Source organism: Pteronotus mesoamericanus, unplaced genomic scaffold (genome assembly GCF_021234165.1).
Source record: "Pteronotus mesoamericanus isolate MK-2021 breed Mesoamerican mustached bat unplaced genomic scaffold, CSHL_Meso_final scaffold_54, whole genome shotgun sequence".
Taxonomy (NCBI): domain Eukaryota; kingdom Metazoa; phylum Chordata; class Mammalia; order Chiroptera; family Mormoopidae; genus Pteronotus; species Pteronotus mesoamericanus.
In genome coordinates this window covers 79,033,759-79,056,790 of record NW_026555321.1, presented here as the reverse complement: position 1 = coordinate 79,056,790, position 23,032 = coordinate 79,033,759, and the positions used below count along the sequence as shown (strand labels likewise).

The window sequence follows — 23,032 nt, the reverse complement described above, 5'->3', positions numbered from 1 at the left end:
TAAAGTATTCAGATTACTTCAGGCATTCATTTTCTGCAGTTATTAGACATATATGAGAAAGATATCTTATTTGGTAAGGCGATTATTTATTTATGGTTAGTATATTAGTGATATTAGTACAATAACTAGCATAATTTTGAGACTCTTTCCATTGTCTAATTTTCTGCCATTTGTTCTGCCAACATAAGAAAATTGTATGTATATGTGTATGTACATATGTAGATCTACTTCCTTTTCTAACATATTTTGCATATTTTTATGTGTGTTTAAATAAAATATATCCTGTTTACCATCTTTTGACAGCCTACAACAATTTTGCTATTTTTTTCTTGAGAAAAATATTATTTTAAGTAAGAATATGTAGTCCCATTTGTTAACTTGCATTTTTTATAAAGTTGAATGGATAGTGAAAATTTACCTTTAGATAATAATTTGAAAACATCTTTGCAGTGTTTTTATAGATTTTCAGTAGAAACTGCACATTTAAATGAAAACTGCATAGGAAATAATGTAAATGATAAAATTATAGAAACAGATTAGCCACTAGATGATGCTACAGAACAAAACAGGAATGTAATTGTTTCTACTAGTCAAAGAGTACCTTAGTAAACTAAGGTCTAAGGGTTTTTGGGTTTTTTTCCCGCTTGTTTGTTTTTGTTCTTTATCTTCACCAGATATGATGTGCCTGCAAAAAATCAAAAACTTAAGTTAATTTACATATAAGAAGAGATATTATAAGAATGTCATTGTAGCTCACACAATCTAATACTAGTTGAAGTCATGTAGTTCCACTGAAACTGGGAACCAGAAAGCTGGCAGGAAGCGAGGCAACTGTTTCCATCTCCCTTTTCTTCTAGCTACATGGTTTCTCATGTCTACAGCCCTTCTACTTAATTCTTTTCTATAGGCCAGCTTTCCTGCTCCAAACCCTGTCATGGAGGCTCCACAGTAGCCAGCTGAACCTCAGTGTCTTCTTACGTTGAGCTTCCTGCTTTTGGCTGGCTCAGTTTGGGTGTGCCCTTCCAAATATCTGGACAAGGGGAGTTCTTTTGAGTCCTGCTGGGCCTGTTCCTTGGTCACTTGTCTCTCTTTTACCTGAAGGAGGAATGGGATTTGAATGGCAGTGAAAAAGTGATTTCTTTCTTTTCTGACACATTGAATTTGATGTCTCTGAATTATATCCAAGGAGAAATAAAAAAGGTAGTCAGAAATTGTAAGTTTGATGTTTAGTAACAAGTCGTAAGTTAGAGTCATGAAAGTAGAGGAGATTGTCCCGAAAAAGCATACGTAGAACAGGGCTTCTTCACCTAGGAGGTTTTGTATTAACCCCCTGAAATTATATGCAAAAATGTGTGTATAAGTATTTTCTGTGGGTCAGGTCCATGCTTTTCATCAAATTCTCAAGTAGGTCTGTGATTCAAAAAAGTTAAGACTCGTGTTAGAGAATGAGACAAAACACTTCAAACTAATACAAAATAATATAGAATATAAACTGTAATTGAAAAAATTAAAAAAACATAAAAAAAGCAGGAATTACAAAGGATTACAAAACATAAAGAAGTTTTATTTCATTAAAAATAAAAATACAAAATAAAGTGAGAAAAAATAATTAAGGGGCTGTCAGAGGAGTAGATTTGACACAAGGAGGGTCGGGGTGGGTGAAAGCCATTTCTAAGAGAAATGGCTAGAAAATTAGGAGAAAACCAGGAACATATGCCCTTAGGGAAACAACAAAAAAAGGGGGTATAATAATTATTATATTTTTAACTATATTCTCTATGCTGTTCTTTTACATCCTCATGACTGTTTTTATAACTGGGAACTTTTCTCACCCATTACCCCAAATTGCCTTCCACTGCCAACCATTAGTTTGTTCTCTGTATCTATGAGTTTGTTCTGTTTTGTTTCTTCATTTATTTTGGTTTTCAGATTCTACATACAAGTGCAATTATATGGTAAAAAAAAAAAAAGTAAAGAAAGGGGGTATATATCAAGAAGAAATGAGTAAGTGGTGAGCAGTGTAAAGTATAGCCAAGAGGGCAAGGAAGAGGAGGACTGAAAGTGGCAACAAGAATATCATTGTGAACTGGCCCAGTGCCCTTGGTGGCTGCAGAAGACAGATTGGAGCAGGCTGAGGATGGTGAAGCAGTAAAGAAAGTCAATGTGACCATCTCCTAGAAGCTTCATTAGTAGAGGGAGGAGAAAGGACAGTGCTTAGGGGTGCCTGATGTAGAAATTGGACTTTTGTTGTCATTGTTTGCTTTAAAATAGGAGATGTTTATATGGTGCCATGAGGGAGTTAGAGTGGGGGAATTTGAAGGTTAAAGAGCTGGGTAATTGATGGAGGGAAGTCCCAAGAAGCAGGATGAGATAGTTAGGGAAAGGTAACTAAGTAGGGACTGTCTACTATTAAATATGTAGGCAGACTTTCCTGCCAAATACCTCTTTTGCTGTTGAGATTAATACTCTGTTGTCTGGACTAATTTAGCAAGTCTATGTTCATTGAAATGAATTGGGAAATTGGGGAGGGCTAGTCTCTGATTTATGCTGAATAAAGGTTTTCTCATAGGTTAAAGATTTAAGTTTTTCTGTTCTAAACTTTTAATTTGAGGCTGGGGTGGGGATAGGTAGTGGTGAGGAAGCAATACAATTTGTTAAAAATATTCAGAGTATTCCCACTCTATCAGTTGTTGCATGTGCTACCCATAGCGGATGGAGGTAGAGTGGAACAATTCAGTGCAACACCACGAGAGGGAAAAGAATTCACATTATTGAGGCACTAGCCAGGGGCATATATTATCTTTTTTAACCTTCACACATCTTTGCAAGATAGATATTAATGTTGTCATTTTTACAGATATGAAGTCCAGTGCATTAGGTGGTTAAATAATTGCGCAAGTTCTCTAATACATAGCAATTAGATTTGAACGTGGATCTGTGTAAACTCAAATTCCAAATTTAGTATTACTCTTTCGTGCTCTTCAGTAAGGCATACTTGGGGGCCTTAATGGGTATATAGTTGCTTGTGCTCCCTCCTCACATACAGTAAGAGTTCCTTAGAGGATGCTTGTCAGGGCTTTGCTTTGGTATTCAGATGGCATTGTTGTGCAATGAGCCCATCTTCTGTTTCTTCTCTGTTTCATTGTCAGTGTCTGTTGCTTCCTGTCCTGGTTATTCTTTTTCTTTTTCACCCCAAGTCCTTGCCATTTCTATCTGATTTCATGTACCACATCTGCAGTTGGCTGAGTTATTTAATTTTAAAACTTTCTTCTGCTGTTTGTTCCTAACACACCCTGGCTTTTGCACAGAAAAGCTGGCTGTGTGTAGCTCTTGTCCAGCAATCAGGCACTCCTTTCCTACATAAGGGGATTAATGGATCAGCCCCAGTAGGTTGATTATCTGACTTTCCCTTCTTTTTGCTTTATTTAATCACTGCCTACTGCTGCTGGCTCTTGGTTGATGGAAAGGAATGCTTTTCCACTTCCATTTCCTGACTTGACTTTAGGTTTAGAGAGGTGATTCTGTTGCCACTGAAAGGGAAAGTGACTTACTGCATAGGTGTTAAGAAAATAACTTCTAAGGAGAACTTTGCCTGACCCCTAAGACTTAAGTTAAACATCTTCCCAAATTTTTTTAGGAGTAGACAATACGAGTAATAAGCATTTTGATAAGGTAAATATAGCTTTTATCATAGCCTTTAAATTTTACAGACTAAATACTATTTGCTTTTTTGGTGGGGGGGAAGAATCTTGACTTTTTAAGTCATGTAGGTAACTTCTCTCAATCATTTTTATTTGTTATAGCCATTTAACAGCGGAGTCAAAATGATTTATATTACTTAAATATAGTAGTTTAAAATATTTAAAAACCTTCAGTAAATTTATATTATATATATATTTAAAAGTTTTGTTATAAGTAGTGATTTTTAACCTGGCAATTTTAAGACCTGTCTCTCCTTCCCCAAGTATATGTATTTGGAATTACCTGTTTTATTACATATCATCATACATTTTATTCTTAAAAAACACACTTTTTATCATTTGTAGTCTCCTTGAAGTAATACTGTTTCCCATACCTCATTTTTTTTTTAATGCTTTAGAATTTCTAATATACTGAAGTTATTTGTTGGGTGATATAGCAGAATATGTTCTTTGTGTTTCTCTGCTCTTTAAATAATATTCTGAAGTTCTTATGGTAGCATAGTATCTTCTCAGAACTTGGTAACCACGATTTATTTTTACCTTGTTGATTTATTATCTCTGTAGAAATAACAAATTTAAAGTACCTCGGATTTAAAATATTAAAATATACTTTTTGAAAAATTGGAGCTATAAGAATACACTTTTCATGTTTTGACAAATAGGAACCATTTCATTTCCTGAAATAAATTTTTAAGTTGAAACTTTAGAACAGAAAATTGAGCTCCCATTTTGGAAAAAACTGGTAGTAGAAATTATTTTGTCTTAAAATCATGTTAAGTTTGAGCAAATATGAATTATAGGTAAATAGGTTGATATATGTAAAAGAAAAGGTATAGATTTGTCTGCAGAACTAAATATTGACTGTTATTGAAAGTATTCTCACTTCTGGCAGCTCTAGAATAGGTAACTTGTTTTTTTGGGTTTTCTGTGGTTTTTTGTTTTTGTTTTTTTGCTTTTTTTACTTGAATGATCTTTGGCATACTTTTGAGTATAGGTTGCAGTCTAAAATGTTTAAAACATAGTTTTTATCTAATCTACATTTTGCTCATTAAAAGTTTTACCTTGTTTTTCCTCCACTGACAAGTGATTTCTTGTCAGTGGCAAGTGCTCTTCCGATCAAGTTGTTCATATATTGTTTTTAGAAACATTGTCAACATTTAATTTTCAACATAGATCTCTTTCCAAAGGATTATATAAAAGCAAGTTATCACATTCTACCTTTATTTAAAAGCTTTTTCTGTTTTGTTTTATTTTTTACTCTCTTTGGTGAAGGGGGAAGCACAGGGCACTCCTGGATCTGAGGGCCACGGTCAGGGGCCAGCTGAAGTGGGACACCAGACTCTGAATCCCTCAGAGCCCGTCCTGGGGGTGTCATGGATGCAGCGAATAAACACGAGTTGTCGCAAACTTTTCTCTGTTTGCCAGGAAAGGGGACGTGGCTCTTTCCTCTAGTGGAGAAAACCCTGAGCCCCTTTGTACAAAGGCTTTTATTGAAAGGGTTATCAGTGGGGCTAGGTAACAGGAGTGCACAGGTTATCTCATTACATCAGTATGTTAATGTTTACAGAGAATAGATGATGTTTTGAAGAAAACAAATGGCAGGAACACTCCGATTTACAATGATCCAAGAGGAGACTAGTAAACATGAGAGCATAAACATGAGAGCGCCAAAGCGTTTATGGTCAGGGTCTGTGAATAATATAAATTTCTTTCCCAGCGTGAGCTGGCTATTATAGCTTTTGAGGAAGAAACAAAGCATGCTTTAAAGGATTTACTTTTAGGCCTGATTTCCCCTAGGAACCGGCAGATCCAGTTTAGGACAGCCTTCAGTATTGTTTCAAGCCTGAGCCAGGTTGGGAGAGGGAGCTGCCAAGAGACAAGGAGACTTTTTTCAGATAGAAGGAGGACTCCGGCCATGTCTAAACCCAACCGAGGCATGTGGGCCTTTTTGCCCTTTCTCTGTGTCCCCCAGGTCTTTGACCTGCTTCCCATACCGTCTTTGTCTGGCTTAGACTGTTCCTCCTTTTGAGGGATCTTACTGTCTTTGACTACCAGTCATCACAGGGCCAAGCAGGGTGATGTGAGAGAGGCAGGGGCTGCACCCCTGCCAGGGGGACAGGTTTCGTCTCCTCAGTGGCCTATTTTCCCAAGGCCTCCTTGATTATTTCCAGCCTTGGGGCCCTCTCGCCTGTCGGTGGGGCTACAGTTCCTGAAACCAGACAGGGTGTTTCCTAACATCTCCCCTTTATTTGCCTAAACTAGTCTTGAATGATTAGTCTGTCAATGGGATAGATATTATCCCATTGTTCATAATTTACTTTGTCCTTGCTGGCTATTTTATGGGATGCTTGAGATTTACTGTGTCGTTTGTTGTTAGACTTTATTTTGTTAGTTCTGGATTGATTTCACAGCTTTTCTGCTTATCTACATGGATAAGTTAGAAAAACAGGCAACAAATAATAGATAAGCTATCAAGTAAGAAATTATGTCAGGACTGCTGCATATTGAAGAAATATTCAGAATTTCAGTATTAAAAGAAAAAAAATCTTGAGTTCTACTGCCATCTGTTTGGGTTTATTTAAGTTTGTAGGTAAACTGTTACCTAGCATATTTTAAGTGCCAGGCACTTAATCTAGTCACATACACTTGCATTAAAAGCAGTGTATATCTAGTAGAGCATAGATACTAATAAGTTTTTTCAAGAGAAGAAATGATTGATAGCATAGTTTCAGCTAACAATGCAACAGAACCCCAAATAACAGTAGCTTAAACATGATAGATGTTTATTTCTATCTCACATAAAAACATGGGGCTCAGAAGTCCAGAACCGTAAGTGCTCAGGGAGCTAGGCTTCTTCCATCTCAGTGTGCTGCCATTTCTAGGGTGTGGCCCTCATCCTCATGGCTGTGGATTGACTAGTTTTTGGCAGAGAAACTTGGTGATGATAATTGGTAGGTCCATTAATCACATATTTTTAAAATTTATATTGGACTTCTGAACTTAAACAAAGCTATCTTTACTGGTTATATTTTGGGGGAAATACTAGACTGTTCATTGACTAGTGAGTACTTAATGCCACCCTATACTGTGTGAAGCATGTCAGCCATCCTGTGGTGGACTGTGACCAGCACATGCTGCACTGCCATAATTTAGGAAAGGGTTATGCAGCCATATGGAGAGTTGACCTGGTTCCATATTGAGGTCAGAGAGATCTTCACCCTCTTTGGGACTTGCCAGTGGTTCTGGACAGCTGAAGTCTGTTTATGAAGCTAAAAATATAGTTGGAGGTGTAAGTAGTGGCCAGGTTATGAAAAACCATCTTGTTGCGCTTAAAAGTTTGAACTCTTTCCAGAAGACTGTTAAACTACAAGGGGATAGTAAAAATAATGTGTCATTTTAGAAAGACAGTTTCAGATTTAGTTGGGGCTAGTGGTTTGAAGGGGTAAGACTAGAGGAAAAAGTACCAGTAAGAAGACTATGGATTTAATACAATCCATGGATTATGAGGATGCCCACTTTGTAAGGATGAGTCAGTCTGTAAAACCTGTAGGCAAGCTGGATGTTAGGGAAAAGGAAGAAAAGAAGGCCAGTGACTCTCCTAAGGTTTATAGTTGGTATTATTAGTTACAAACAAAATCAACAACCTAAAGACGTTTTATCTCTTTGCATTTAGTATTTCAAATTTGCACAATCTGTTTATTTCTTAGATAGCTCTGAGACTCAGTTCGTATTGGAGGAACAACTGGCCCACATGTTTTAGTTTATTTTAGTTTTTGTATATCTTATGGGAAAATGATTTTCTGAAGAATAATTTTATAGGCTCAGAGACCTTTTAAGCATAATTATAAAGCTGATTTAATTTACTTTCCACCATATATCATTAAAACATTGAACTTGTCTTCTAAAGTACTGTTTCTTTACTGTGGATTTAGTTGCACTTTCTTGTTTTAAAAGCAGACTCTAATTTAAAATCACTTAAAATTTTGTTTGAACATTTTTCTAGTAATGAATTGGTTTAGATTATGGAGTACTTGGTAGGTTTAACTGTTGGCATCTTTGTCTCTCCTGGTGTTTCAGTACATTTCCCCATAAGAGAAAAGTATGCCCTTTTTCTTGTCCTAACTTGCCTGTAGGATTCTTCAACTACTTTTCATTAGACAGTTATTGAACTCCTAGAATGTGTCAGGCACTGATCTAAAAACTGAAGAAAGGTAAATCAGACCCTGCCTCCTCCCTCATTAACTAAGAGTCATATTTTAAGTATAATCCTAGAAAAAGGAGTCTATCATAAGCCTCAAAAGTGGACTTGGCTTACATATTATCTTTGTCACTAATATAAAATAAACTCTATTCTTAAAAGTCCTTATAGCACAGACATTTCTTTCACACTGCACTTGCATAACTAGATTTGTATGTAATGCAGTTCTTTAGGGAGCATGCTCTGCCTTATAGATTGTTTTGGGTCGTAACTACTTGCTGATCAGGAACTAGAATTTAAAAAGAAAAGGAGGGACTTCTGGTTTCTCATTCTGCATGTAAGGAGCTGGAAGTCACCACTCCATTGACAAGTAAAAAGCTGAACAGACTGAAAAATTGGCAGTTCTTCTTGGATCCATAAGAGAGGAGAAGACACAAGGCAAACCACTGTCCTATGAGGTTGGAGAGTTAGGCAGGTGAATAGAGGGAGTGAAGGCTAACTGGAGCAGACTCATAAGCAGGAACTGATGTGTGAACAAGTACCTGGGTAGGAAAACCTGAACTGTAATTGATGAATTTCAGGAAGCTCTGTGTGGACAAATATGAGACTTAAAATCTCCAAGGGGATCAATTTATAGGGAGCTTCCATCACGGATTGATATTTAGCTCCAGAAACTAGACCAGTTTTTCTCAGTAAATATTGGAGAAAAGTCCCTTTGGGCTTCTGGCAGGGGGAAGGAAAAAGGAACCATTTTGAAATACATCAGGGCACTCTGTTCTTAACATGGCCTCTCCTCAGGGGAAACTAGTTAACCAAAGCCTTACCTGCTGGAATATTATTATAGTTTGACTGACCTGGAAAAGAGAAATAATTAACTGTAGCTGACTCTAGCCATCTTGTCCCATTCAAGGAGGGATTAAAAAAAAAAAATCAACTGTGAGGAATGTTTGTGAAGTTCAAAGACCAGAGACACAGGGTCACTGAAAGACTGAGTGCTAATAATAGAACCGTAAAATGCTTTCCCTCTCCTGACCTTACCAGGCCTATTCCCCAATTCCTTTTCTCTGGTTTATTGTGTCATATTCTAGATATCAAGAAAACATTACAAGTAATACTAAAAGGCAAACAATACAATTTGAAGAGCACAATAAATATCAGAACCAGCCACGGCAGTGATGTTGGAATTATCAGACCAGGGATTTAAAGCAACTCTGATTTATTTGTTAATGACTCTAATGGATAAAGTAGACAGCATACAAGAATGGATGAGAAGTGTAAGCAGAGAGATATAAATCCTAAGAACCAAAAAGAAATGTTAGAGATCAAAAACACCATAACAGAAATGAAGAATATCTTTGTTGTGATTATTAGATGCCTGGGCATGGCTGAGGAAAGAATCTCTGAGCCAGAATATATGTCAATAGAAATTTCTAAAAGTGAAAAGCAAAAAGAAATAAAAGCAAAACAGAACAGAGTATCCAAGGACTGTGGGGAAACTACAAAGGGCATAACGTATACACAATGGTAATGCAAAGAGGAAAAGGATCAGAAGAAATACTTGAAACAATAATGATTGAAAGTATCCCCAAATTAACACCAAACCACAGATCAAGGAAGCTCAGAGAACAGCAAGTAGTACAAATATGAAAAGAAAAAGAAAAACTACATTGGGCATATAATCTTAAAATTACAGAAAATCAAAGATAAAGAAAAAAAAATTCTGGTCCCTGGCTGAGTTGCTCAGTTGGTTAGACTGTTGTCCCGATACACAAAAGATGCAGGTTCAGTCTCCCGTCAGGGCACATACAAGGATTAACCAATAAATGAATAAATAAGCGGAACAACAAATTGTTGAGCCTCTCTTTCCCCCTCTTTCCCTTCCTCTCTCTCTCTAAAATAAAAATTTTTAAAAAATAGAAAAAGGATATACCCTGAAAGCAGCCAGGGGGATAAAATACCTTACCTATAGAGAAACAAAAATAAGAATTAAATGCAACTTCCTAGAAACCCAACAAGCAAGAAGAGAGTGGAGTGAAATATTTGAAGTGTTGAGAAAATAAAACCACCAACCTAGAATTCGGTACCCTGTGAAACTATTCTTCAAAAGTGAAGGAGATATAAAAATTTTCTCAGATAAACTAAAATTCAGGGAATTTGTATCTAGTAGAACTATCATGCAAGATATATGAAAATAAGTTTTTTGAGGAGAAGGAAAATTAAATATGTCAGAAACTCAGATATATATTAAGAATAACTGAAGGTAAAATATTGTGTTATGTATGTCTATCTTGTGTATTTACGTATGCTTATTTTTAAAGAAATAAATGACAGCAATGTTTTACGGGTGGGAGGAAGAAATTAGTACTATTTTATTATTTGGTTGTTATAAGTTAGACTACGCATGAAGTGATAAAGTATTATTTGAACATGGATTAATTATAAATGTATATTGCAAACTAGGACAGCCACTAAAAAAAGTTAAAAAAATATAAATGATATGTTAAGAAAGGAGAGAAAATGGAATGATATAAAATACTTAGTTAGAACCACATAAATGGCAGAAAAAGAGTGGAAGACAACCGTAGAAGCAAGGAACAAGGGCAACAAATAGAGAACAGTAATGAATATGGTAGATATTTATCCAGCTATATCAGTAATCACTTCAATGTCAGTGGTCTAACTGCCCCAATTAAAAGTCAGAGTGGATCAAAAAGCATGACTCAAGTATATGTTGTCTATAAGAAACCCACTTTAAATATAAAGACACATATAGATTAAAAGTAAATGGATGGAGAAAAGTATACCATGATAACACTAATCAAAAGAAAGCAGGAGTAGCTATATTAATTTCAGATAAAACAGGCTTCAAATTAAGGGAAAATTTATCAGAGATAAAGGACATTGCATAATGACGAAGGGGTCAGTTCTCCAAGAATACATAGGAACTCTTAATATGTATGCACCTAACAACGGAGAATCACACTATGTGAGGAAAAACTGGCAGAACTGTAAGGAGAAATAGATGAATTCTACTGTCATAGTTGGAGACTTCAACACTCTAAAAATTGGACATTTAGCAGGCAGAAAATCAGTTAAGGGCATAGGTAAGCTCTACAACAACATCAGTTAACTCGATATAATTGACATCTATAGATTGCCTCACTCAACAACAACAGAATACACATTTCTCTCTGGCTCATGGGGGTATTCACCAAGAGAGAACACATTCTGGGCCATAAAACCCACCTTAACAAATTTAAAAGAACAGAAATCTTGTAGTGTTGCTTCCAGTCCACAATGATATTAAACTAGAAATAAATACAGAAAGATAACCGGAAAATCCAAAAACATGTGCAGATTAAAGAACACACTTTTAAGTAGCACATAGGTCAAAGAAGAAATTCCAAGAGAAATTTAAAAATATTTTGAACTAAATGAAAATGAAACCCCAGCTTTTAAATTTGTGGAATAGAGTGAAAGCAGCACTCAGAGGGACATTTATACCACTGAATGCATATATTAGTAGAGGGAAATTTGTAGCACTCCTATTAATAAAAACAAAGCTTGAAAATTAATAATCTAAGTTTTCAGTGTAGGAAATGAGAAAGAGAAGAGCAAGTTAAATTCAACTAAGAAGAAAAGGAATAATAGGAATAAGAAATCAAATAAATTGAAAATGGGAAATAAGTAGATAAAATCAATGAAACCAAAAGTTAGTTCTTTGGAAAAAAAAAATCAGTAACGTAAGCCTTTGCCAGGCCAACTAAGAAATAAAGAGAAGACACAAATTCCTAATATTAGACATGAAAGAGGAAACACCACTACCAATCCCATGGAAATGGACAGCATAGAAAAGTAAAACTATGAACAATACTATGAACTCCATGAACAAATTTGATAGCCTTGTTCAGATGGATTGATTCCTGGACAGGAACAGTCTGCCTCTTCAGATTGCCTATCTGTATCTTCCTGTGTGAGTTTTGGCAGATTATGGCTAGATAAATTGATTCTAAAGTTTATATGAAGAGGCAAAAGATGCACTATAGTCAACACAACATTAAATGCAAAGAACAAAGTTGGTGGCATGATAATAATCAAGATAGTGTGGTGGCAGCATGATAGTAATAGAGATAGTGTGGTATTAGTGAAAGAATAAGCAAGTAGATCAATGAAATAGACTAGAAAGCCCAGAGGTAGACACCCATAAACACAGTCAACTGATCTTTGACAAAGGCAATTTTATGGAGCAAAGATAGTTTCCTCAATAAATGGTGCTAGAACAACTGGACATCCGTATCTCAATAAATGAATCAGACATAGACCTTACATGCTCCACAAAAATAATTCAAAATGGACCATGGACTTAAATATAAAATGCAAAACTATATAATGCCTAGAAGATAATATAGGAGAAAATCTAGATGACCTTGGATATGGTGATACCTTTTGAGATATACCAAAGGTTTGACTCATGAAAGAAATAATTGTGAAGCTGGACTTAATTAAAATTAAAAAATGTTTGCTCTGTGATATACCACATCATGATAGTTAGAAGACAAGTTACAGACTGGCAGAATATATTTGCAAAAGACACATTTGATAAAGAACTATTCAAAATATACCACAGACTCTTAAAACTTAGTAAGAAAACAACTCAATTAAAAATAGACCAAAGACCTTAACACACTCTTCTCTAAAGGAGATATATTAATGGAAATAAGCATATGAAAAGATGCTTCACATCGTATGTCATCAGGGAAAAGCAAATTAAAACAAGAATGAGATACCACAGTACACCTATTGCTTTGTTAAAAATGTGGACACTGACAACACAAAATGCAGTTTAAGGTATAGAGCAACAAGAACTCTCATTCATTACTGTTGGGAATGCAAAATGGTACAGCCTCTTTGGAAGACAGTTTGGCGATTTCTTACAGAACTAACCATACTCTTACCAATATGATCTAGCAGCTGTGTGCCTTAATATTTACTCAAACGAGTTGAAAACATATCCATACAAAACATGAAGATAGATATTTATAGTAACTTTATTCATAATTGCCAAACTTGGAAGCTACCAAGATATACTTCAGTAGATGAATAAACAAATTGTGGTACACTTAGACAACTCATTATTATTTGTTGCTTTGAAAAAATGGGCTCTCAAGCCATGAAAATGCATGGAGGAACCTTAAATTGTACTACTAAGTGAAAAAAGCCAGTCTGAAAAGCCCACATACCATATGATTCCAACCATATGACATCTGGAAAAGGCAAAGCTGTGGGGACTGTAAAAAAATCAATTGTTGCAAGGGGTGTTGGGGAAGAGATGAACAGGCAGAACCCAGAGGATTTTTAGGCCAGTGAAAATACTCTGTATAGTATTGTAATGATGGATATACAAAATGATTCAGATTCTTGAGTGTTAAAATTAGACAGATTTGAGTACAAATACCCTTTAGGCCACTAACTATCCTAACATTACAACATGTTATTTATCCTTGCCCAACTCCAGTTCTTTATCTATAAAATGGGTCTTATCTGTAGGCTTTATGCATATTACTGTGAAGAGTTAACTGAGAAAATATATATCAAGCCATGAGTAGTGCAGTGCCTAATCAATAGCAGGCACCAAAAAATAGTACATGTTGTGATGTTGGTCACTACTTTTCCTAGGCCAAGATTTTAAAGTATTGTGGAGACAGTTTGGAATTTATATATTAGGGGGGACCCCCCCCAAAAACAGAATTATTTTCTAGAGGGCAGGCCCCTTGTAATATAAGCTTCCCCCTCTAGGTGAGTGTTCTAGGAACCCGTCTGTGTCAGCGTACCAGCTGGTGTTGTAGTAAGAGGCCGTGTTTGGCTTTAGTGAATTTTTTTTTAAGACTCTTTCCACGTGTTTGCCCATTTCATGATGGGTGATTTACAAAAGCACCTCCCCACACTGAGCTGAGTGTTCACCAGTTTTTGACCAAAAACAGCATGGCCCCCATGCCTCACTCTCCTTATTCTCCCTGTCTCTCCTGGAGCCACTTCCCCCACCCCACATGAAAAAAGCCAAAGGGAAACATTTTGCTGATGTAGAAGAAGTGAAGCAAAAAAATGGCAGAAGCACTAAAAGGCATCAAAATCAACAAATTTAAAAATTGTTCTGAGCAGTGAATAGAAAGAGTGTCTGTTTTCTGCACTTTCTAGGCTCTTATTGGAGGTGAGGCATCCTCACAGTAGAAAGAGAATAGGAGTTGAACCCTGGCTAGGCCGTTTGCTCACTCACCTGAGCAAGTTATTGAAGTTTCCCCAGGCTCTATTCTCTTCCTGTAAATGGCGATAACACCCACCTCACAGGGATGCTGTCAAGATGGAGGGTAATAACATGAATATACCCATAATCATGTTTTCATGATGGCTCATAGTAAAGTGTAGAATGTAGCAACCATTCTGTGTTTCCAGCCCCAGGTACTTGCTGTCAGGACTTCTGTCTGGCTGGAGTTACAGAGAATTCAGAGGCAGCCTTAGATGAATCTTAAGTGTTTTCATTGACTACACATTGCCATTTGACATCAAAAGAGCAGACTGTAACATTTTACAAGCCAAGTTCAAAGAAATAGATTTTTCCCAGTGGTCCTCTTTCTGTAATACAGTATCTATTTCAGTTGAGCCGTGTTTCAATTCTCTCTGATATTTTCACAACCCACATGCTGTAGCAAACATACTATTGGGTTGGCCAAAAAGTCTGTTTAGTTTTTTCCATAAAATAAAAGATGTATTTTTCATTTTCTCCAATGACTTTATTGACTTGGATGTTTTGAGTATGTCAGCTCTCTCCTGTGTGGCATAACCTTGATTGTTCTCAATTTATGTCTCAATTTGATTGCTATCAACTTCAACTGGTACTTGATCATGAAGCATTGTCCAGTGAGAAATCTTCAGCCCGAAACTTCGCAAAGCACTTTTGACATGTTCAAGCAGTCACAGCACCTTCTCCATACACTGCACAAATCTTTTTTTTTGCATTTCAGTTGCATTTTTACATTTCTTAACATAATAAAGAGTAATATGCCAAAAATGTTGTATGTTCTTCCATTTTCAATATTAAAATAGCTACATAAAAATTCGTCAATTTTCATAGGGTTTTTTTTTTATTGCATGCTGATATGATAGCTTTCACAATACAATCTAACAAAATTGTTTTGAATGAAGTGAAAAGCAACTTAGTGCTATTAGAACCATCTTACAGAGAAAACCCAAATGTACTTTTTGGCCAACCCAGTATTTTCAAGAAAGCCTGAGGAGGAGATTTGATTCTACTTTCTGTGAGTCCCATCTGGGCTCTTCTGTTAGACTTTTGTCATTTTATGACCTGTAATTCTTCAAGTTATATTCTTGATGTTCAAGTTCTCAGTTGAACAATTTACATCTATATGTGACCTTGTCCTTTGCTAATCCTAAATTGCATAATCCTTAGTTTGAAGACAGAGGAAAGGAGGCTCTGGTTTCTATAGCCAGGCACTAAAGTCATGAAGACATGAATGCCTCAATGGACATCTGTATGTAGGAAGAACATGAGAGTATAGCAGAGCATTTTATTCATAATAAATACCTCTGACCAGGAATACAAAGGAGGAGAGACTGGTGCAGAAGAAGCCAGGGTTGGGCATGTTTTCAGTTCTCTGCCAGAACACTTCACCTTTGTTCTATTTTAATATCCTTCTACTTTGACCCTGTGTCTCTTTTGTAAAGAAATCAGTCATCTCTTCCCCACTTCCAAGAGTTCACTGTAATTCCCAAAATATTAGTTATATCTGATATGGGAAATGAACTACCCTTCATGGCTTTGAAAGGGATGGGGCAGATGTGACCCTTCGTGTGTGTGTGAGTGACCAAATCCACAAGGACCCCTTCTCATCCCTTAGCAGCCACAGCACTGAGCTCGGGAAGGTTTAGCCATATCCTTTCACCAGTTGTCTTGGAAACACACTTAGAACATGGTCCTTGACATTGGTCCATTACTGAAGGAATCACAGGTGATTATAATTGAAGGATGGCATGGTGTCTTTGAGTATACTCTTAAAATGTTTTCTGAGGTCACTCTTGTATGGGAGAAGAATTATTTTCCCTCTCCCTTCTGAGTGCTAAGCTGAGACCCCTGTAACAGAAGACAGGTTAACAAGAGAAAAAGTTTATTAAAATGTATACCTCTTGTACACATGGGAGATACCCAGGAATAAAATGAGTAACTCAAAGAAGTAGATTTAGAATTTAGGCTTAAATTACATCTTAATAGGGAAAAGGATGGGGGCAGAATAAATGATTTTTAGTCAACATGGATGGGAGGTAGTTCGTGACAAAGTTTGGATGTGGTGTGGACTTCTAGTCTTGTCTCTTGTGATGAGAGTCAATGCTCTCTGATTGATGAAACTTCTGAGGAGAGGTAATGATCGTTGAGTCCTTTGTGGAGGATGTGTTTTTACACAGATACGGGGAATTCATAGAAAGCCTGTGACTGCATTTGCTGTTTTTCAGCCTACAGCTTAAAATTATCACTCTGCCAAGTGGCAATGTGGGGTTGGCTAGTTCTGCTGCACTTTACATTAAGTATCCAACATTCAAAACTAGAATATTTGAAGACCCTCTTCAAATGAAGCATATCTAATTTCAGCTTAATTCCTTAGGTATATGTAGAAAAATGTATAAGATCTGGAAATTTTGTAAGTATTATATTCCACTCCCCCCACCAAACCAAACTGAGCAAACCTCTGCAGTCACAAATATTTCCTAGTTGCAGGCTTCCCCAGAGTGGTGGCATTGATAGCGACCATAAACTCCTGTCCTTTTCTGTCTACTAAAATTTATAAGAAGGCTTTCCTTTTGGCCTTTGCATAAATTAGACCTATTTGCTTATTCCTGGTTGCAAATTAAGATTCCCGTTGTCTAAATCATGTCAGCGTCGTTCCTAGTTAACATAAGAATATATTACGTGCTGTAACTTGACACCCAAAATTAATTTCAGTGATAGGAACTTTCCTGTAAGGATTTTAAAAAGACCATAAACCATTTCCATGTTATAAGAAGTTTCATTTAGTCTCAAATTAGTTTAAATTGTTGTTCACCTTTGTACACCTTTTGTGGGGAGGGTTCCTGACACCTCCCATACTCTAGTTCACAGAACTGTTTCCTGTTTCAATCTTATTTCACACCTGTGATAACTTCCGGCTAAGGCTGTGATGTCAGAGGGGAGAGCAGGGCAGTAAAACAGATCATCCCTCTCCCCTTATTCTCTTCCTTTGGGGCGAAAGGCAGGGTCACATTTACTAGTAGATGCTGGTGATACTGAAAGATTGTTCCCTGGAGGTACTCAGACCAGGAGAGGCTGAAAAACAAGTTGATGGGAGGGGCGATGACATGGATCCCTTGTGCCTTCTGCTCCTCCCTGGGCCAGGTGCCTTCACATGCCTCTCCATTAGCCCTTGTTAACATAAGTGTTTTCATCCCCCAATACTGGAGCCAACAAAGTGGTGGAGTTGGAATGCAAACCCCAGGTCTCTATGCTAAATCTCAGGCTTTCTTTTTTTTCTTTTTTTAAAATATATATTTTATTGATTATGCTATTACAGTTGTCCCATTTTTTTCTCCTCTTTATCCCCCGCTTCTGCCCTGCACCCCCTCCCACCAGCATTCCCCCCACCCCAGTTCATGTCCATGGGTTGTACATATAAGTTTTTTGACTTCTCCATTTCCTATACTAAACATCCTCCTGTCTATTTTGTACCTACCATTTATGCTTCTTACTCCCTGTACCTTTCCCCCTATTCTCCCTTCTGCACCTCTCCTCTGATCTCCATTTCTGTGATTCAGTTCCTATTCTAGTTGTTTGCTCAGTTTGTTTTTGTTTTTGTTTTTCAGGTTCAGTTGATAGTTGTGAGTTTGTTGTCATTTACTGTTCATAGTTTTTTGGTCTTTTCCTTAGATCAATCCCTGTAACATTTCATATAATAAAGGCTTGGTGATGGCAAGCTCCTTTAACTTTACCTTATCTGGGAAACACTTTATCTGTCCTTTCATTCTAAATAATAGCTTTGCTGGATAGAGTAATCTTGGATGTAGGTCCTTGCCTTTCATGACTTTGAATACTTCTTTCCAGCCCCTTCTTGCCTGCAAGGTTTATTTTGAGAAATCAGGTGAAAGTCTTATGGAAACTCCTTTGTAGGTAACTGTTTCCTTTTCTCTTGCTGCTCTTAAGATTCTCTCCTTATCTTTAATCTTGGGTAATGTAATTATGATGTGCCTTGGTGTGTGCTTCCTTGAGTCCAGCTTCTTTGGGACTCTCTGAGCTTCCTGGATCTCCTGGAAGTCTCTTTCCTTTGCCAGATTGGAGAAGTTCTCCTTTATTTTTTTGAGTAAGTTTTCAATTTCTTGCCCTTCCTCTTCTCCTTCTGGCACCCCCATGATTCAGATGTTGGAAGGTTTAAAGTTGTCCCAGATGTTCCTAAGCCTCACCTCTTTTTTTTTGAATTCTTGTTTCTTCATTCTGTTCTGGTTGAATGTTTATTTCTTCCTTCTGCTTCAGATCATTGATTTGAGTCCCGGTTTCCTTCCCTTTAATATTGGTTCCCTTTATATTTTTCTTTATTTCACTTGGCACAGCCTTTACTTTTTCCTCCATTTTGCAACCATACTCAACTACTTCTGTAAGCATCCTGATTACCAGTGTTTTGAACTCACCATCTGATAGATTGGCTATCTCTTCGTCATTTAGTTCCATTTTTGGATCTTTGATCTGTTCTTTCATTGGGCCATATTTCTTTGACTCTGTGCACCTGTTAAGTTGGAAGTGTTGGAGCCTTAGGTATTCACCAGCATGGGGCAACCCAGGTCACTGTGTTGTGATGCTGTAGGTCGGGGAGGGGTCCTAGATGGAACAATGCCGCTTGCTTGACTCTGCAGGTTTTCAGTCACTTCCTCTGCTACCCACAAGCAAATTGGGCCCTTTCAGGTGCTGAATCCTGGGTGGGTGGGTTTGTGTACCTTCTAGGACCCTGTGGGTCTTTCCAGCGAACTCTTCTGTGAGGCATGGAGTTTCTCCTGTAGCCGCAGACCCCACCGTTTTTTACAGCCAGAGGTTTTGAGACTTTTCTTTTCCTCTCCTGGAACCCTGGATTGCAATGGTCTGTCTCACTCCCCAGCTGTTCCTCCCAGCTTATCCGCACGTATGTGTGGGACCATCTGGTCTGCCAGCTGCCTCCTCACCCACCTGGTCCTCCAGCCGCCACCTTGCCATGGACAGATGGACAGATATAGACACATATATCTGTCCCGGCTGCCCAACTCTGCACCTCTTACTGCTCTGGATAAATGTTTCTTCTTTAGCTCCTTGGTTGTAGGACTTCCATACAGTTCAATTTTCTGGCAGTTCTGGTTATTTTTTTGTTTTTAAATTTGTTTTTGTCCTTTTTTTTGGTTGTGCGAGGAGGCAAAGTGTATCTGCCTACTTCTCCATCTTGGCTGGAAGTCCTCATGCTTTTTTCTTATTATAGAAGGAAGCTTTTAGATATTCCTGTCCTTATTAGGTAGTTCAAAAACAAAAGTTTGGGCAAGTCATTGACAGAAAATAGGATAATGGTTGTTTTGTGTCCTAGGATTAACAGTGACATCTGTATGTAATTTAGAGCAAGGCATACACATTTTGTGGATGCATATTCAATTTATTTTCTGAAGGAGAACATTATGCCTTGTCTATGAAATGAGAATAGTGTGTCTCTGCGCTGTGAATGCTCTGTGGGCTCAGTACAGCCATCTCTGAAGGTTTACACTGTTCCAGGGCAGAATCAGTGCTCCCTAACATGCATCTGTTACTAAGTGTTGTGACTCTTGATGTTATTTTTGGTGGGTTGTTTCCATGTGCCCTTGTGTTCATTGCAAGATGTAGATACTTATATTCTCTAACATCAGGGAGTATGTTTTTAATATCAGTCTACTTATGTGGAATCATACTTAAGTTGATTTTTAAACTTCTTGGATTGCAGAATGGCAGCAGCAGTAAACAAGACTTCCACCTAAACAGTAAAGTAGGCTTTACCTCAGAAGTAATTACATTGCCTTGTAGTCATATGCAGCATTACTTGTTTGTGTGTGTAATGACTTGCTTGTGTATTTTAAATACAGTGTTTCAAATTCATACAGCATAGGTACTTTTGAAATTTGGAAAAAATTTGTTTACTAGGTCTAGTTTATTAATTTTTATATCTTGAAAATACATGATATTGTATATCATGCTTTGATTTTGAATGAGTTTTTTTGTCATTTAAGTTCTAATTTACCTTGTTATTTTATTTTATTTTTTTTTAGGGAATATCTTGGTAAACAGCTCCAATCTGAGCAACCTCAGACTGCTGCTGCCCGAAGCTGAAGTGTGCCCTCCAGCCTTCCCATTTCAGCTGCGACACAACACCTGGAGTGTGAATCTCAGTAGTTAAATAATTTTTCATTTTGTTTGTAACTTTCTTCTGTTGTGTAGCTTTCTCACTGTTGATTTCTGGTAAAAGTGTTTGCCCAGTAACTTGTATAAAAGTAGGTGCTTTCTGTATCTAAGAAAAATATTACTGTTACATATGTTGCTTGTATTTCTGTATTTATTGTACTCTAGAAATGAATATAGTTATTAAAGGATTCTCACTCCAACTATGGTTCTCTTTTTACTCATTTTGTACTTGTACTTTAACAAAAATTACCTGTTTGTCCCAATCAGATTGGGAGAATGGTTTGCAAAGTAGTGAACAGCAAATACAAGGGGCGATTCCCCCAGCAAAAAACCCAGAATTATCTTCTGGAGGACGGACCCCTTGTACATGCTTCCCCCAATGGGTGAGTGTTCTAGGCACCCATCTGTATCAGTGTACCAGCGGGTGTGGTTGTGAGAGGCTGTGTTTGACTTCAGTGAATTTTTTGAAGACTCTTTCAAATGTGTTTGTCCATTTCATGATGGGAGATTTACAAGTGCACCTGCCCATACCTCGTTGAATGTTCAGCAGTTTTTGACCAAAAACAGCATGATCACTGTGCCCCACCCTCTCTATTCACCCCATCTTGCCCTGAGTGACTTGTTTTTTTTTTGTTTCTCTGTATGAAAACAGTCCTCAAAGGGAAACATTTTGCCAGTATGGAAGAAGTGAAACAAAAAACAGCAGAAGCACTCAAAGTCATCAAAATTGACAAGTTCTTTGAGCAGTGGAAAAAATCTCTGAATAGGTGTATTGCATCAAATGGAGAGTACTTTGAAGGTGACTGAAGTCTAAACATCTAAGAATAGATATGTAATTTTTTATAAAGAAATTCTGGATTTTTTGGTTCCCCCCTTCAAAGTGTTTTGAGATTATATGTGTCTGTATCTGTCCATCTGTCCATTCATCCCCCCATCCATTCACACATACACATTGCAGCAGTCCTCTGCTAATATTTAGAGAGCTTTAAATTTCTAAGTTAAATATTCACATGATACAGTGGTCCAGAAGATTTTGCTTATGGAACTTAATGAAGACCTGTAGCTTTAGAGTATTTTATTTCACTGATTTCCTAAATTCTCATTCTTGGATTTTAGAACTGAAAGTCAGTTTTCTTTTAATACTTTTTGGTTTAAATATTGTCAATAAATACGTTATTTTTATCCCTCCTTTTTTTATCCTGGAACTACAGGCCCTCAGCAGGGCATACATGGCATGTGGGTACCTGCCTCCTCAAATCTGACCTTCCTGTTTTTTTAACCTCATCACTGGGTCTCTCTCAGTATCATTTTTAATTTTATTTTCACTTTTCATATGTAGTGATTCTCTATCAGGTTGTTGAATAAATATGGTAAGGCTAATAAACAACTTACTTTGGTAATTTTTTTCCCTACAGAAAGATACTCATAGAACCCATTTCCTGTGTAATGATCAATGATTGTTTTTTTAATTTTATTTTTCCATTACAGTTTTCATCCAATATTATATTAATTTCAGTTGCGCAGCATAATGGTTAAACAATCATACTTTACAAAGTGATCCCCCTTATATTTTAAAGAACCCAAGTGGTATCATATATACTTACTACAGTATTATTGACTGCATTTCCTATGCCATACTTAACATTCCTGTGACCATTCTACAGCTCCCAATTTGTACTCCTTAATCCCTTCACCTTTTTCACCGAGCCCACCCTATTTATATTTTGTTTGTTCATTTATTTTGTTCTTTAGATTCCACATATAAGTAAACTCATATGGTATTTGTCTTTCTGTGATTTATTTCACTTAACGTTTTCAACATAGACATCATGTGGGGATAGTTAAAATAATGGCTGTTTTTCTTGGTCAGTAAGTTTTATGTGATTTTTCTCAATGATTTTTCCTAAAGAGTTTACTTCATATTTGCCAAGAAATAGGTAATATGATCAAACCAGTTTTTTCTTGACTGAAAGGTTTAAAACTTTAAAATGCTTAGACCCATATATTTTTGCTTACCAAAACATGAAAGAATACCAGACAGAAATAGTGTTACTAGTTTTTTTTTTAAATTTTATTTACTTTTTAGCAAGGAAGGGAGGGAGAAAGGGAGAGAAACATTGATGTGTGAGAGAAACATCCGTCAGATGCCTCTTGTAAGCCCTCAACTGGAGACCTGGCCTTCAACCCGGGTATGTGCCCTGACCAGGAATTGAACTGAAGACCCTTTATTTTGCAGGTTGGTGCTCAATCCACTGAGCCATACCAGCCAGGGTTGTTACTAGGTTTTTAAGACATTCAATTTCTATATGTTCTAGTAACCAGACACTGCAGTCTTCTGAATTTCATAAGAACACATTGATACTTTAATATCATACATTCTGATTTTAGTTTCATTCTGCGTAGGCCTGTAGTTCTAGAGTAGGTACCAGTGACAATCATTCTGGTGGAGGTGGTTAGTGTTTTCATTCCCAACAAGTGCTTTTATACATGGGACACAAGACTCCCATGTCCTTGCGTTTTACTTATTGTCCCATATATTAAAATTAACTTTATTTGTAGGCACTTTTTTTTTTAACCTTTAAATCTTTACACTCAGCTTACAGAACTTAATTACAAGAACAATGACTTTTTCTGGCCTAATGTTTTCAATTACTA

At 36.9% G+C, this 23,032-nt stretch overlaps 1 protein-coding gene across 3 annotated transcripts in view; it reads left to right on the top strand.

Moving 5' to 3' along the window:
• ATP6V1H (ATPase H+ transporting V1 subunit H) overlaps window positions 1–20,570 on the top strand; it is a 142,123-nt gene extending 121,553 nt beyond the window's left edge. For all 3 annotated transcript variants that reach the window (XM_054595542.1, XM_054595540.1, XM_054595541.1), the window contains one exon: window positions 20,245–20,570. In XM_054595542.1, the coding sequence (XP_054451517.1) occupies window positions 20,245–20,305 (61 nt within the window). In that variant the 3' untranslated portion in view covers window positions 20,306–20,570. The remainder of the gene's footprint in view (window positions 1–20,244) is intronic.
• The last annotated feature ends 2,462 nt before the right edge of the window (window positions 20,571–23,032 follow it).